The sequence below is a fragment of the Esox lucius genome, chromosome 1, assembly GCF_011004845.1.
Source record: "Esox lucius isolate fEsoLuc1 chromosome 1, fEsoLuc1.pri, whole genome shotgun sequence".
NCBI lineage: Eukaryota > Metazoa > Chordata > Actinopteri > Esociformes > Esocidae > Esox > Esox lucius.
The window spans coordinates 20,742,629-20,759,610 of NC_047569.1; the positions used below are offsets into that span (position 1 = coordinate 20,742,629).

The window sequence follows — 16,982 nt, forward strand, 5'->3', positions numbered from 1 at the left end:
ACGGCCTTGATTTGTAGCACATGTTGTTTCAGCTCTTTGGGCTTCTGGCATTACTTTTTTCAGCCTATTTTCTGGACTGATGTTTTTTTGGAAGATGCCAGAAGTCAGCTGACACCAACCTTGCTATGGTAAAAGTTGGATGATGGACAGCCAACGACTGATCATGGAAGTGGAGAAGTATAGTTTTTAAATGTCCCAACTCACCCCTAATAAAGACATTACCGTGAAGCAGTAGCTAAATAATTGTGAGAGAAAGACATTTTACTTACCATTATCAAACCAGAAAAGGAACCACGCATGCCTAGTGCTGCCAACCTGTGATTACAAACGGATGAATGTGAAAACAATGAATCCAGTCACTCCATGGCTGGTTTATTTCTTTCGAAAACAATGACAAAAATGATATTATAAAAGGGTCACTTAATACAATACAATATAATCTCTGCTTAGACTGCTGCCCCCGTGACCCGGCCCCGGATGAAGCGGAAGAAGATGGATGGATGGAAGGGTCACTTAATACAATTATTTATTTACAAATTTGAGATTCATCGTTTAACAGAGTGGATATATTATTGTGCGATGGCTGAAAAGTACAGAGTGGATAGCATTTTTGGAGAGACAAAATCTGGAACGTCTGAGAGGGGAATTGAACTGGGTCCAAAATATTGAAGGTTAGGGATGTTCCCACAACAGGACCACAGTACTTGCTGGTAGAGAGTCCACCTCTGTATAGTCTCCAAATGCAACTTTTATCCCAGACATTTCATTTTTGCTTAAATAACAGGGGCAACAGAATGTTTATTAACGGAACTCAAGTGTACTCTTGTACAAGGATTACTGTAGATGGTTGTCCATACAATAACAATTCAATAGCTAACCACTATGCTATGTGAACTACGAGGACATTGAAAACATTGGCTGAATCTCATATTGCATACTACGTACTACAAGTACGTACTTTGCGGATGAAGTACGTACTGTTTTGTATATAATCAGCTAGTATGCCAGTATTGGGACCGATTGGGACATACTACCTTGTCAGAAAATTGCGTCTCGACATTAGATCATTTTGTCACACATTTACATCACCCCAAGTTTGAATATTACCTAGACAATATTAATTATTGTGTTAAACTAACGTTTCTTATTAAATTTACTTCCACCAGAAATAGTATTTATGAACTGTATGGCTTTTATTAGCCAGTAATAGGCCTACTAGTATCTACATACAACTTGGAATAATCATAAGTATTGAACAATTGCTAGCGAGACTGAAGATTAACTTTACACTGCCAAAGCTATTTCATTTCATGGCATACCCTTAGAAAAAAACACTACTAGAGTAGGACTCTAATTCTCTTCTATAAAAAAAATTCTATTATATTTGTTGAGGTTTTAAAAAGGTCTTTAAAACATTAAATTTTACTTTAAAAATGGTGCAAAAACCCTGTGATGATGATGGTATATCTAGCTATTTAGGGTCAGTGTCAATATGGCCAGGCTAATCTTAGATGCAAGGGTGTAGTAGCCAATTAATGATACCACAACATGCTGTACTTTTTCATAGCTGCCAGGTCTGGCTTGGTAATTCAAGCCTGAAGTTGAAAATTTAGAAAAATGTATTGTTTGTAAAAGTGTGTAGGTAGCTGTTAGCTGGTGGTTGATCATTGGTAATTAAAATTAAAATTGATATTTCAGAAGAGGTAAAGGAGTTTGAAATGAATCAGAAAAAGATTAAATCCACTCTGAAAAAACATTACAGTTTCTCGCTTTCCATTGATAACTCCTCATTTTCTCCCTCCCCTCAGGTTAAGAGTCTGGGTGTCATCCTCGACAGCACACTTTCATTTCAAGCTCACATTGATAATGTGACTCGGTCTGCATACTTCCATTTACGTAACATCAATCGTCTCCATCCATCTCCCACACCCACTAGTACAGCCATTCTCGTTCATACCCTGGTTACATCCCGTATTGATTACTGTAATTCTCTCCGGTCTTCGTCTAAAAACTTATACAAACACTTCAACTGGTTCAGAACTCTGCCGCTCGTATCATCACAGAACATCTATTAATCACATTATTTCAGTTCTTCAGCAGTTACGTTGGATCTCTGTAAAGTTTTTTTCTTTTTTTTTTTTTTTTATTGCCAAAAAATAAACAATATACAACAATATACAAAACTCTCATCGGGGAAAAGAATACACATGCTTACAAACAAATGCTGTCAATATACAAAATGTAATCAAACAGGAAAAAAATAAAAATAAAGAGGGGGAGCTACTATACACAAGTCAAAGGCAAAAAGGCTAAAGAAAAGAAAATGACCAATTGGAGCTGCACACACAAGGGGAGATAAATCAAAACAGTAGTTTTCTTGATATGTCACAACACATTTTTCTTGCAATTTTATTAGATTTGACCTTTTTCAATGAGGTAAAAAACAACTTAAAATCATTTATAAACCAAACAAAAGAAGGCTTAGAGCATCTCCACTTACAACAATGAATATGATATTTACCCATCAGAATGATCATATTAACTAAATCTGATATTGATGAATCTACATTATCCATATAAAAGAGGATGTGTGGCAAGGTGAGAGAAGGGATATTATCAATCTTAAGTGACAGCCAATTGTGTAACTCAGACCAAAAACTATTGACTACAGAGCAAAGGAAGAACATGTGTTCCAGAGTCTCATCAGCCATCTCACAAAAGACGCAAGGGTCTACATCAAATTTGAATCTTTTTCTAAGAAAATCAGCAACCGGGTATATCTTATAAACTATTTTAAAGTGAGTCTCTTTGACTTTAGGGGAAATGGGCCATTTGATGAATTTAAAATGTTTTTTTCCTATGGACAATGCATCCACATTTGGAACCTGTACACACAATCCTCTTTTCTAATCAAAAAACAATCTAGATTTCAAAACATCATTAATATATTTATTATTACATTTATAGTCAAATAAACTACAATCATTAATAGCTAAATTTGGTAAAGTTGGTGAGGGTCTTATTATTGTATATGACAATGTGCTTTTAATTAACTGTAATAATGGTACAGGTATTGCTTTACAGATCTTGTTGTATTCTCTATTTGTAATGTGTAAATTATATTTGTCTAATAAAGCTTTATAATCAAAGAAGTTTCCATTATCATCAATAATATCATTCACAAACACAACGCCATTTTCAAAACAGTCATACCTGAATAATGACTTCCTGTTGATTATAATAACCCTATTGTTCCATAAGGTGGATCCATGAGGAGAAAAATTATGGGTGAATATCATTTTCCAATATTGGAGATTCTGTTTGTGGAAGTTTGATAATTTAACAGGAATTTTGGTCACCTCAAAGTCACACTGCAAAAGGAAATCAAGGCCTCCTACTTGTTTAAATAGATGTCTAGGAATGTGAAACCACATAGAATCTGGTTGTGATAGATATGATTTCAACCAGTTAATCTTAAAGGTCCCAAACATTGATTCAAAGTCTAAGGCTTTGATACCACCCATATCATACTCTTTAAAATTTCCTTATATAATGGGTTTTATTTTTCCACAGGAATTGGAAAATAATTGAATTGACTTTCTTAATATTACTGGAAGAAACATACAGAGTGACATGGATAAATGACTTTGGAAATACCTTCTGCTTTAGATAGAGTAACTCTACCAAAGATAGTGAGATCTCAAAGATTTCTTCATATCTATTACCCGGTTAGAAAAATTAACATCTTCCCTTCTGATAGCATTTTTAGATAAAATTATGCCTAGATATTTCACTTCAGATTTAAGCTCAATTGAAGAGATGATGGAATCCGGTGATGAGTGAATGGGAAGTAGCTCACATTTTTTAACATTGAGAGTTAATCCAGAAGCTTTAGAGAAAATTGAAACTAAATCAAGGGCAACATCAACCATGAATTTATGCCTTAGAAAGATTGCAGTGTCATCTGCAAATTGACTAATTTTACAATCTTTGTCAAACATAGAGATCCCATGCAAATCGGGGTTGTGATTAATGAGCATGATAAGAGATTGGGTGGCTAGAATAAACAGTTTGGGAGAAATCGGGGGATCTCTGTAAAGTACCGCGTTGATTTTAAGATTCAAGACCATTCACAACCTGTTCACTGCTCTGTACATCACTGACCTCTTTCATATCAACATACCCTTCCCGTACTCTCCGGTCTTCTATTCACCTCACTGTACCTCCTGCCCGTTTGACCACTATGGGGTTTAGAGCCTTCAGCCTCTCTGCCTCACGCTTCTGGAATTCTCTTCAAGCAGACATCCGTAACATCAACTCAATTTCAATTTTCAAAACCTGTCTGAAAACTCATCTTTTCACACTGGCATATCCAACATGATCATTTATACAGTGGGGAGAACAAGTATTTGATACACTTCCGATTTTGCATGTTTTCCCACTTACAAAGCATGGTTTTGAGATTGCGAAATAATCACATTATAAACTCTACATCCTCCAGTTATTTCGTAATCTGGCACACGCACAAAGCTACCTTGCAACTCTTTTAGCATGTTGACCAGTCAAGTGTTGAGCAGTGATGCGTGGCTGTCTGGTATTGTTTTTCAATAAAGTATTCAATTGAAGAAGGCAGTGAAGGATAACTGCGAACTCAAACAAAAGCGAAGATTTTTACCTCCGTGCAAAAAATGATTTACCTGTTTTGACATTTCAATGGAACTCAGATGCACTGTCGTCTGTCCTAAGTTCCCAGCTAGACCACAGAAGCCAAGGTATGGGGTCTCCCCCAATTTAAAAAAAAATATATTTATAACTCTTAACCATAATATTTACACAATCTGATATTGCCATGTTGTTGTTCCTACAACATTATATTAAATGTTGCTCCAGGACCATCATTACCACTGACCTGCAGTTAGTTGGTTACCCCAGTCCAAAGACACAATATTCCCCCACCCACCACACTTTGACCTAACCCTAACTTGAGCAACACCTGTGCCTAAACCTAACCTCATTGGTAACTGTGCCTAAGCCTATCCTCAGTTGTGCCAACATTAATTACAGTTGGGAGAACAAGTATTTGATACACTTTCCCACTTACAAAGCATGTAGAAGTCTGTCATTTTTATCATAGGTACTCTTCAACTGTGAGTGACGGAATCTAAAACAAAAATCCAGAAAATCACATTGTATGATTTTTAAGTAATTAGCATTTTATTGCATGACATAAGTATTTGATACATCAGAAAAGCAGAACTTAATATTTGGTACAGAAACCTTTGTTTGCAATTACAGAGATCATACGTTTCCTGTAGTTCTTGACCAGGTTTGCACACACTGCAGCAGGGATTTTGGCCCACTCCTCCATACAGACCTTCTCCAGATCCTTCTGGTTTTGGGGCTGTCGCTGGGCAATACAGACTTTCAGCTCCGTCCAAAGATTTTCTATTGGGTTCAGGTCTGGAGACTGGCTAGACCACTCCAGGACCTTGAGATGCTTCTTACGGAGCCACTCCTTAGTTGCCCTGGCTGTGTGTTTCGGGTCGTTGTCATGCTGGAAGACCCAGCCACGACCCATCTTCAATGCTCTTACTGAGGGAAGGAGGTTGTAGTCCAAGATCTCGCGATACATGGCTCCATCCATCCTCCCCTCAATACGGTGCAGTCGTCCTGTCCCCTTTGCAGAAAAACATCCCCAAAGAATGATAATTCCACCTCCATGCTTCAAGGTTGGGATGGTGTTCTTGGGGTTGTACTCATCATTCTTCTTCCTCCAAACACGGCAAGTGGAGTTTAGACCAAAAAGCTCTATTTTTGTCTCATCAGACCACATGACCTTATCCCATTCCTCCTCTGGATCATCCAGATAGTCATTGGCAAACTTCAGACGGGCCTGGACATGCACTGGCTTGAGCAGGGGGACCTTGTGTGTGCTGCAGGATTTTAATCCATGACGGCGTAGTGTGTTACTACTGTTTTTTTTGAGACTGTGGTCCCAGCTCTCTTCAGGTCATTGACCAGGTCCTGCCGTGTAGTTCTGGGCTGATCCCTCACATTCCTCATGATCGTTGATGCCCCACGAGGTGAGATCTTGCATGGAGCCCCAGACCGAGGGAGATTGACCGTCATCTTGAACTTCTTCCATTTTCTAATAATTGCGCCAACAGTTGTTGCCTTCTCACCAAGCTATTTGCCTATTGTCCTGTAGCCCATCCCAGCCTTGTGCAGGTCTACAATTTTATCCCTGATGTCCTTACACAGCTCTCTGGTCTTGGCCATTGTGGAGAGGTTGGAGTCTGTTTGATTGAGTGTGTGGGCAGGTGTCTTTTATACAGGTAACGAGTTCTAACAGGTGCAGTTAATACAGGTAATGAATGGAGAACAGGAGGGCTTCTTAAAGAAAAGTTCTGGTTGTTTTTATCTTTATTGTGATTTGTGTCTTGTATGGTGACCTTGAGTGCTTAGAAAGGCGCCTAAAAATAAAATGTATTATTATTATTATTATTAGAAGACTGTGTAGAATGGTGATGGAGGAATTACTTTTGACGGTGACTGACTTGTCACTGTTCCTTATAATTTGCGGTTCCCAGGCATGATTGCCAGTTGGTTCAAACATAGACTACATGAGATCTCCTAAGACATGAACGCCTTTAAGGAAGAAATATAACACCTTTTACTGCCTCTGGCATTTCTAGTTTTTTTAGTTTTTTTTTTTACATTATTGTTACATTATTATTGTGAAATGATTTAAGTATATGGTTTTAAAAACTTTTAACAAAAACATTTGATTTCTCAATGTTGATATTACAAAATATGGGTACGTGTGTCTTTTATCTCCTTTTCAAAGGCCATCGCAGTAGGTCAGAAGAGGAGGCCATAACTTTATCATCCAATTCAGTTTTGAAAAAGAGAGAAGGAGAGAGGACACAAGGATTGTGCAATTCCTGTCTTCCCTGTCTGTCTATTCTAAAGATAGTGTTTTCACAAATGTTTAAAGAGCTTTGGGTCATTTGGGAGTGCGTGGCACTTGCAACAGTGGCATTGTGGTTTGATTCCTCACAAGGAGTAAGTACAAAAAGCTATTAAAGATAATTCAGTAACTCCTTTAGTAATTCTGTTCGAATAAAAGAGAGGGTCAAATGCTATCTGTTAAATAATTACAGCCATGGTAAAATGATAAAACATGGAAGGGTGGATGGTAGAGGGCAGCCAAGCCAGAATGGTTGTTTACGTTTTTTTCAAGTGGCTGATATGCTACAATAGTGCATTTAACAGACTTTTTAAGCGTCTCAGTGATCTCCCACCTGTTGAAACAGTTGTCTTGTCATTACAGGGAACGTCATGAAACAGAGAACTGAATCAACATTAACAGAGGGAAAAACACTTATGTATATCACTAAAGCTATACTGTAGTATGTTGTGTGTTCGTCACATCAGATCTAAAGTTGTATTGTGAAAGATACTTTAAAAGAAAAAAATCTGTATGCTTTTTAAATGTTTTGTTTATTTCGTATTCCTCCACAGACGTGGAGTCATCTCAATCTCAAAAGAATGGGCGGACATTTTAGTAGTAGCTGATTCTTAAAGGTAAGTCATAATTGCCAATGGCAGGAGCTGTTTCACATTAGCTTTTTTGTCTCTAATGTGTAGGTAAAAAACTGCAAGTTTCATGAAGCAACATTTTCTACATCCTGACCTTCAAAGATGGCTTTAAGGAACCTGTTTAATTATTGTAAAGTTAAAAAAATATATAACTAGTAAAGATGTAAGGATAGCATATACAGTCTTGCACTTGTTCTGTCTCGTTAAACTCACTCCACAGTTAGCTTGAAACGTCACCGAGGGGCTAACCAATCAGTACCTTTAGTATGGTTCAATCGGTTGGATCTGTCACGTGTTGTGAAGCAGGTTCGTGGGTTCGAGTCTGTGGGGAAGCTAAACTGCCTAGCAACAGCGTTTTGATGTTATGTGCAAGCATTTTATAGTAATTTTGTGTTTTATTTGCTTTTGCTTCATAAACAGAATGCTATAGCCTGAAAGTAGCAGTGGTCTCATGTGACTCCGGAGTAAGAGCACGAAGTAAGTTTGACACAATTATATTTTTTATATAAGATAACATCACAGGTGAGTGAAAAGTCCAGTCTCGAGATGTTTTTCATAAAATGTGGATCTACAGATTCAGTGTTCCCTGAACATAACTGTCTTCTTTTAACCAGTTGTGGACGTCCCTGAGTATTTTGTTTCCAAATGGCTGGGTTCTTGTTTATATCTCGAAGTGAAGCGCAGAATTGGTTGATCCACAACATTTTTAAACAACTGCATGATAATGACAGAAATGTTAGAATCAAAATCAGAAGACAGAGCACAATATTTTAGTAGTTTGGAAAACGTATTATACTCCAAAATAATTTGAATGATGTACTTACACTTTATTTTATTTATTATGTCTGGAGCCAAATATTTTTCATCGTATTATATAACTTGTTTTTGTGTTTATAATGAAATGCGTATTTTAAGCATATGGGCAAATGTAACTAGGGCCTAAACATTTTCGTGTTGACTAGGACCTTTGTGTGATTGTTTGAGATAAATAGCTTGAATACCACAAGAAAATGTTGAACCTGTGCATAAAAAACACAGTACTCATGTACTTTCTGCCTTTTTGATAACGTTATGTCCGGTTGCAATCTCTAAAACTGATTGAATCTCCACAAACCTTTTTTAATTGTACTTTTATATCAGAATCTATCAAGTGAACGCAGGTGTAAATGATTATGAAAACCGAGTCCAGATGCACAAAATCACAAATGTACGGTCCAGACAAAACAAGGACTTATTTGGGGGCGTTACAGTAGGGCTATTTGATAAGGCTTATAATGTGGCGGATTTTACCTAATATTTAAATTGTCCATGAACTAAACTGCCTTAGAGTCATTGAGAGTGACTGTCTATCAAATTTGTTCATCTAGAGTAATTGTTTGTTCTTTAATCCGTATTAGAAAGGAAAGATGACATCAGAGGGACAAGGGGGAATGAGATGAAGACGGCAATGAAAAGTGTACAGTAGATAAAGAAGGAAGAGTGAGATTAAGCGATATCTAAAGAAGAGTTGCAGAAGAAAACATTTGATAGTCGGAGGCATGTGAGGTCCTGCCCAAAAAAGGAAAAGACTTGAAAACCAAATACATGTGTCACAACCAGTTTTGTAAACGATGAAAATAATCAACTGAGTCACGCTGATGTGAATTTTTGTTTAATCTGCTCGGTCCTGAATTTAGGATTTATCATTCTGTATGGAAGTACACGTGAAGTTGCCTACACCTCTGGAAAGATATCCAATGTTCTATTATCATCCAACTTGTCACAATGAGGTTAATAGTCAATACCAATAGGTGAATTGAATAGTTAATTAAAAGAAAATGAACACAAGCTTACAGAAAAGCGAACTGTCACATAGCATTTCTCTTCATTGTTTAGGTCTATAAACCTTTATTTTGTAATGTCATTCAAATCGTCACTATGGAGCTCATATATGCTTATATCAATTGAGGTGATTTGCAAATTAAAATTATGTGAAACAACACCTGAAATGCCCTTTGATTTTCCACAGATATTATTTCGTAGGTGAACAAATGGGAGTCACTGCGATTTTCTGGGTATTGATTGATGATGGTTAATATTTCTTCCTTTGTTTCATCATCTCTATAGGACTACTTCCATGTTCAGCTTTGCTTGATTCTGATTCAGGGCAGCAACCCTAGAGGCACACTATCGGATTAGGAAACACGCGACTCATCTCGTTCCCTGACACTTCCGCCCAAAATCGCGGATATATATATGCGGTAGTACAATAGCTTGGGAACCAAGTTATCATCTGATTGATGTAAAACATGTTCACAAAAGACGATTAATCTAAATGTGATGTTATCTCCACCTAGCAATACCAGCCAGGATTGTAATAAAGCACGGGAATTACAGTTATATACGTCATTTTACTGGAACTAGTTATAAAAGTTCAAGCCACTTAACACCACTATGCCGATACATTATTTGTGCAGCAGACACTTGCAACACATACATATGTATTATCTAGCTTACTTTAAAAAAAAAAAAAACAAGCCGATAAATAGCCGCTTCTATGTTTAATAATGCCCCGGCTTCCTCTTCCGTCTCTGACAACTCGACTGGAAATGTTTTAATTGGTTCACCCACGTTCGCTGTGAAGCATTGAGAGGATTCGATTAACTGACACTAGTCGGTTGCCCCGGCACTGACTGAAAATAATATTTCAACTGGGATGTCTCATTTACGTAAACCCGAAAACGCTGGTCCCTCTGGCAACGCAAGTCACGTAGAGGCTGGTCGAATGAGCAGGAATTTGTGTTATGCCAGATGATGGCTTTTGATCCACAATACTTTTTCCTGCCTTCTTAATGAAAATCAATTTGCATCAGTTGGTTGCATGTATTTAATGAAAATATATTTGGGTGTTTCTTAATGAATCAATAATTTACTATACGCTGCAACGTATATTAGCCATATTCTATTTAAGAAGCGAACTCCTCCCTCGCCACCTTTGCCGGTTCACATCACGGGCGATTGGTCACCGCAGGTTAGCCTAAACGAACTCCCTCAGTTGTTAAAACTTGATTGGCTACATGGCTCAGTTTGTTCTAGACTGTTCTGCCGAAGTCTTCATATTCCTCAGGAATCAGTCACCAGTCCAGTTTCTGCGGGGATTGAACCCTCCTGTACTACGCCGAGTGTAGCAGTATTTTGAATCCGAGTCGTAATTTTTTAAAAAGGTAAGCATTATCAAAATATTTCTTAAATAGCCTTATCAGAATTAAAGTCGTTGATCATGAACAGTTTGCTAACAATTTAGAAGTAATTAAAAGAGGAAATAGGGCTTCATTATATCGTATTTGACCAACAATACAGTTTCACCAGTTGCTAATACCAGACAATTTCAGTTTGATTGTAGTTTGATTGGATGCTGTCTGTATGTGTAACTTAGCTGATCGTGTGAACTGATGGGTTTCAGATATGTTATTCATGTGAGGTGTTTGAATTGACAGAATTATCGGTGTACCTGAACTACGATCAATATAATATTCGGTTAATAACTGCATGTGAAACACATTTTTATGTCAACCCTATTTAAGCCAAAGTATTAGGAGTTGGCTGGTGCCATAGTCGGATGGTGATGAAGCTAAACAAACGGAATGTTCCAGCAATTTCCCGAACACACCCGGTGTTGCGCAGAGGCGCCCTCTGTGGTAGAGTTTCAACAGAATGTTAGAGGCATGTGGAGATGATTTCGGGGAATAGCTTCCTGTATTTATTGAAATTATGTACACACACACTTGTCTAAAACCAAGCAAGATATGTACCGCTGTCAGTTACTTAAAATTGACTTTTTGGAACATGACACATCTACTACACATCTACATATACCGGAATACTCTACTGTATTTAGGATTCATTTTTTTCAGAGGCAGATTTAAACGACCATTGTATTTGTTTTAGTATGGTTACGGCGCTCAGAAAATCGCTGCTTGAGTTTCTTATATGTTCTGGAACTGCGGTGCTTTTAAACTTCCACCAATTAGAGGTCAGTGTAGTACACCGTAAAACTAACAAGATTAGAGTACACTATGTACTTTATAAAGCAGGAATACTTGATGTTGAGTGCCGTGGTCCCAGGCTGTGCTGTATTGGTATTCAGACACTTCTATGGCTCCTTATGGAAATTAGCACTGCGCCTCCCTAGCAGTATTTAAATGTTTATTTTGCTTTCCGAATCATCTGTTGTATTCTTATGCAGGGTTTAAGCCTGGCTCTCCATCTTTGCTCTGAACATTAGTTTCAGTGTTGACATGCAAACATGGGGGTGTGGGGTTAACCAATTAAAACTCTGCTTTTCCACATCACAATTTGACCTACTGTTTTCCCCCCCATTGATTACAGGCAACATGTCAAAGGGACCAGCTGTTGGCATTGACTTGGGCACCACCTACTCCTGTGTAGGTGTGTTCCAGCATGGTAAAGTGGAAATCATTGCCAACGACCAGGGTAACAGGACCACACCCAGCTACGTAGCATTTACAGACACAGAGAGGCTGATTGGGGATGCTGCCAAGAACCAAGTGGCCATGAATCCAACAAACACAGTGTTTGGTAAGAAATTGATTTGTGTGGTATCGAAAATGACTTACATGGAGGTTTGTAAAGGCAACTCATATTTCTGCTTCTTACATTCTCCCAGATGCTAAGCGGCTGATAGGGCGAAAGTTTGATGACGGTGTTGTCCAGTCGGACATGAAACACTGGCCGTTTAAAGTGATAAACGATTCAACACGACCCAAAGTCCAAGTGGAGTACAAGGGAGAGAGCAAGGCCTTTTACCCAGAGGAAATCTCCTCCATGGTGCTGGTCAAGATGAAGGAGATTGCAGAGGCCTACTTGGGCAAGGTGAGCTTTCCTGGAACATCCTACCTCTTTGCCCTACGTAGAAAAATTTGTTTTTTGGGATGTCACCAGTGTTTCCTAAAATACAATGGCATTTTTCTCCCTGCGCAGAAATTACTTCCCAAAAATGAAGAATGTTTTGTTGGCTCAGTTGTAAATTCAATGAGGCTGTACTAATTTGTGTGCATTGTCAATATTTCTTCCTGCAGACTATAACTAATGCAGTGATCACTGTGCCAGCTTACTTCAATGATTCTCAGCGCCAGGCCACCAAAGACGCAGGGACCATCTCAGGACTCAACGTACTACGCATCATCAATGAGCCAACTGCTGCTGCTATTGCCTATGGCCTGGACAAGAAGGTTATTTTATTCACTTATCAACCCCATACTCTATAGTCACGGCTCAGAACTGTAATGCATACCTTCAACCAATGACCGATCAGTGGTGGTCAGTCCTCTTCTAACTTTAAGTACGTTCAGATTTTAAGGCCCAAATCATTCCAGATATTGAAACGTTCAGATGACCCGCGGGTCAAAATATACAGGTGGGCTATGGGCGGCGACAGCTGGGAGTCAGGCCAGGTAGTGCTGGGGCTTGGCCCTATTAAGATCCAACAGGACACTAGAAAAATGCAGAGAATCACTTTTTATACTCAGTCCTTATATAACTTTTTATAACTAATGTTAAAAATGTTTTTAGGTGGGAGCAGAGCGGAATGTCTTAATCTTTGACCTGGGCGGTGGTACGTTTGACGTGTCTATCCTTACCATCGAAGACGGGATCTTTGAGGTGAAGTCCACAGCCGGAGACACCCACCTGGGAGGTGAGGACTTTGACAATCGCATGGTCAACCACTTTATCTCAGAGTTCAAGCGGAAGTACAAGAAGGACATCAGCGATAACAAGAGGGCTGTGCGTCGCCTGCGCACGGCCTGCGAGCGTGCCAAGCGCACCCTCTCCTCCAGCACCCAGGCCAGCATCGAAATCGACTCTCTGTATGAGGGTGTTGACTTCTACACCTCCATCACCCGGGCTCGCTTTGAGGAGCTTAACGCTGATCTGTTCAGAGGCACGCTGGACCCCGTGGAGAAGTCTCTTAGAGATGCCAAGATGGACAAGGCCCAAGTCCATGACATTGTCCTGGTTGGAGGCTCAACACGCATCCCTAAAATCCAGAAGTTGCTGCAGGACTTCTTCAATGGAAAGGAGCTCAACAAGAGCATCAACCCTGATGAGGCTGTGGCCTATGGTGCAGGTGAGGCTCTTTTAGTTTTCATTCCATTAAAGGGGCTCTGTGTAGAATCCTGCCTCTACACACTAACATGACTAGTCTCTTCCACTCCTCCCCTTACCGAATAAGACCAGTATAGTGCTACCTTGTCCAGGGTGGTGTGGTGTTGGAAGGATAGTACTGCAAATAAAACGAGTATAAAGACGTTACAAGTGACTGTGAATTGATAGATGGACATTTGAGTGTTTGAATAAGGAATGTGTCTCACAGATTTTAACTTAAAACAGTAACTGCAGATGTCTACTGGTAATTTTCTCTTATTTGTATGCGGTAGTGCAGTAAAAATCTATTTTAATAGCACAGGTGATGTTAAATGTTCCAAACAGCCATCACAAATATTTTAATCTTTTTAACCGAACCGACTTCTTAAAACACTATTGGCTCAGCACTAGTGTCTGTTGACAGCTGTCCAAGCGGCCATCTTGTCTGGGGACAAATCTGAGAATGTCCAGGATCTGCTGTTGCTGGACGTCACACCGCTGTCCCTGGGCATTGAGACCGCTGGAGGGGTCATGACTGTGCTCATTAAGAGGAACACCACCATCCCCACTAAGCAGACGCAGACCTTCACCACGTACTCTGATAACCAGCCGGGGGTGCTCATTCAGGTCAGCTGGATGAACCATGATTCATGTTTTGGTACCAGTCAAAATGCTATTGTCAAGTTAATTAAATTGATATAATCACTGTGTATTGTGTAATAGATTGTGCAGCAAAATGTTTGCGATCCTTGCTCCTAACTGTGTGTGCTGACTTAATCTGAATCTGTGTTTAATACGTTGTGTGTATATATTGACCTGTGTGTTTGTCCTGTCAGGTGTTTGAGGGGGAAAGAGCCATGACCAAAGACAACAACCTGCTGGGGAAGTTTGAGCTGTGTGGGATACCACCAGCCCCCCGGGGTGTGCCTCAGATTGAGGTCACCTTCGACATAGACGCCAATGGTATCATGAACGTGTCGGCTGCCGACAAGAGCACTGGCAAGGAGAACAAGATCACCATCACCAACGATAAAGGTACACCTAAACGTTTGGTTAAAGCTACAGTCTGGTGTAAAATAAGTTCTATGGGTCTCGAGTCCAAAGTTCTATAAAGGGTTTTTCCGTTTTTACATGCGCATGGGATAATCGAAATACGGCCACCTAGCACATTCCAAGTAATCAAATAATTTGGATACGACAGGTGTCATTGTGACTTATTCACTGGCCACGCCCCCTATGAATATTACTAACATATTAAACACAGAACAGATACCAGGCCATTCCTCAGGTCAAGCTAAGATCTCTTCAACAGATAAACAAAGAACCTGGTGCTCTGTTAATTACTCATTTAACTAGGTCACAGCCTACTAAATGAAACCACAACTGAAATGACTATAAACACAACTGCCAACGTAATATAAAATAACATCAAAACATTTTCGTTCTCAGTTTCAAATTTCTATTACACTGGAGAATCACACCGTAGTCACAGTTAGTTGGAATAACATCTCTGACAATGCTTTATCGCTGAAAAGGCCTGACCTTAACTGGACCAGTCTTTTTATGTGCATGTTCTAACAGTCTTAACAAATAAATTGATGGTCATTGAGTTCAGTACTAAAACAGAGTACCATTACACCTCTAATGATTGAGACCAGGCAGATTGGTTCCAGATCTCCGATACACTTGTTTTTCAACCTTATCCAGTCCTCAGCAGGTCTGTGGTCAAAAATAAGAGGTTGAAGTAGCAAGGCAACAATTTAGCAAGCTAACAGAACAGTGGGGTGAAGAACGGCGTCTTCGAACACGTTCGCTGGTCTATCACATTATTGCAGCAGACATTTGATGGCAAGAATAAACATGGCCTGGTCAGAGGCATGGCCTGGCCCTGCAATTTGGCACAAAAAACTGAGTCATGCCTTTCTTTTAATGTTTGTTGGTTGCAGCCTGGTGAAGAATAAATTCCCAGATTTGTTCATTCTGGTCTTGTCATTGTAAATTACACGCACTCACTACATATGCAAGTGAGCCTGTAAACTGATTCAACTGCTTATTTAAAAATCATTGAGGGGGTCATGACTTGTCTAAGTCATTCCACTGTCTTCCCCATAGGTCGTCTGAGTAAGGAGGACATAGAGCGCATGGTCCAGGAGGCTGAACAGTACAAGGCTGCAGACGACGTCCAGAGGGAGAAAGTGTCAGCCAAGAACGGCCTGGAGTCATACGCCTTCAACATGAAGTCCACTGTGGAAGATGAAAAGCTCAAAGGCAAGCTCAGTGACGAGGACAAACAGAAGATTCTGGACAAGTGCAACGAAGTCATCAGCTGGCTGGACAAGAACCAGGTACAGTACAAGTTCTGAGTTCTTCAGCCAGCAGGGAGTGGGTTAATTCCCATTTCTCAAGGCAAGATTAGCTCTTTCAGTCTCCCTCACCTCGTAGTAAATGGATTTGACCAACGCAGCGGATGAAAAACGCCTGCGTGGTACACGATTGGAAGTGATGGGATCTGTGGAAATAATATTCAGATTTCTGGGGAATCCGAGGGGGTAAATGAAATTAAACACATGTCTGGTCACACAAGGTAGCCATGTTTCTCTTGCTATATCTGTCTTTTTCTCTCTAACACTAGTCTGCAGAGAAGGATGAGTTTGAGCACCACCAGAAGGAGCTGGAGAAAGTGTGTAACCCCATCATCACCAAGCTGTACCAGGGTGCCGGGGGCATGCCAGAGGGGATGCCAGGAGGAATGCCTGGGGGGTTCCCAGGGGCTGGTGGGGCTGCACCTGGCGGAGGCTCATCCTCTGGACCAACCATTGAGGAAGTTGACTAAGCCAATCTGCATTAAATCCTGAGGATGGGGAGAGTTGGGGGTCTATCTTCCACAGCTGGTGCGGGGCTGACTCCTTTTCCCACTGCAATTATGACTTTAGTTTGTTTTATCTTTGTATGCTGAAAATAACCGTTGATTTAATCATTCTCATGGGCCCCCTTCTATAAGTTAAATGGTTTCTTGTCTTACCCATTGAAAGTTTACCATAAGTAAAGCATGTTTTTCACAGAAGGAAGTCTGTGACTGCCAATTGTTGGTTAAAGGTAGTGGGGGGGGGGGGGGGGGGGGGTAAACTCTTGGATTAATGTTCTGTCAGATCGTTGTTTTTATTATGAATCAATACAAATCCTGAATTTGGGACTTATCTGGCATGTTAAAGACATTAAATAAAATGTGGAAATAA

At 39.8% G+C, this 16,982-nt stretch overlaps 1 protein-coding gene across 1 annotated transcript; it reads left to right on the forward strand.

Annotated features, from left to right (window-relative positions):
* The first annotated feature begins 8,060 nt into the window (after positions 1–8,060).
* On the forward strand, positions 8,061–16,982 carry hspa8b (heat shock protein family A (Hsp70) member 8b). The gene is made up of 9 exons (XM_010892244.5): positions 8,061–8,079; positions 11,971–12,180; positions 12,269–12,474; positions 12,681–12,833; positions 13,174–13,729; positions 14,171–14,373; positions 14,583–14,781; positions 15,859–16,091; positions 16,379–16,982. Exons 2-9 carry the CDS (start codon positions 11,976–11,978, stop codon positions 16,577–16,579), a joined length of 1,956 nt encoding a protein of 651 aa, XP_010890546.1. The 5' UTR covers positions 8,061–8,079; positions 11,971–11,975; the 3' UTR covers positions 16,580–16,982.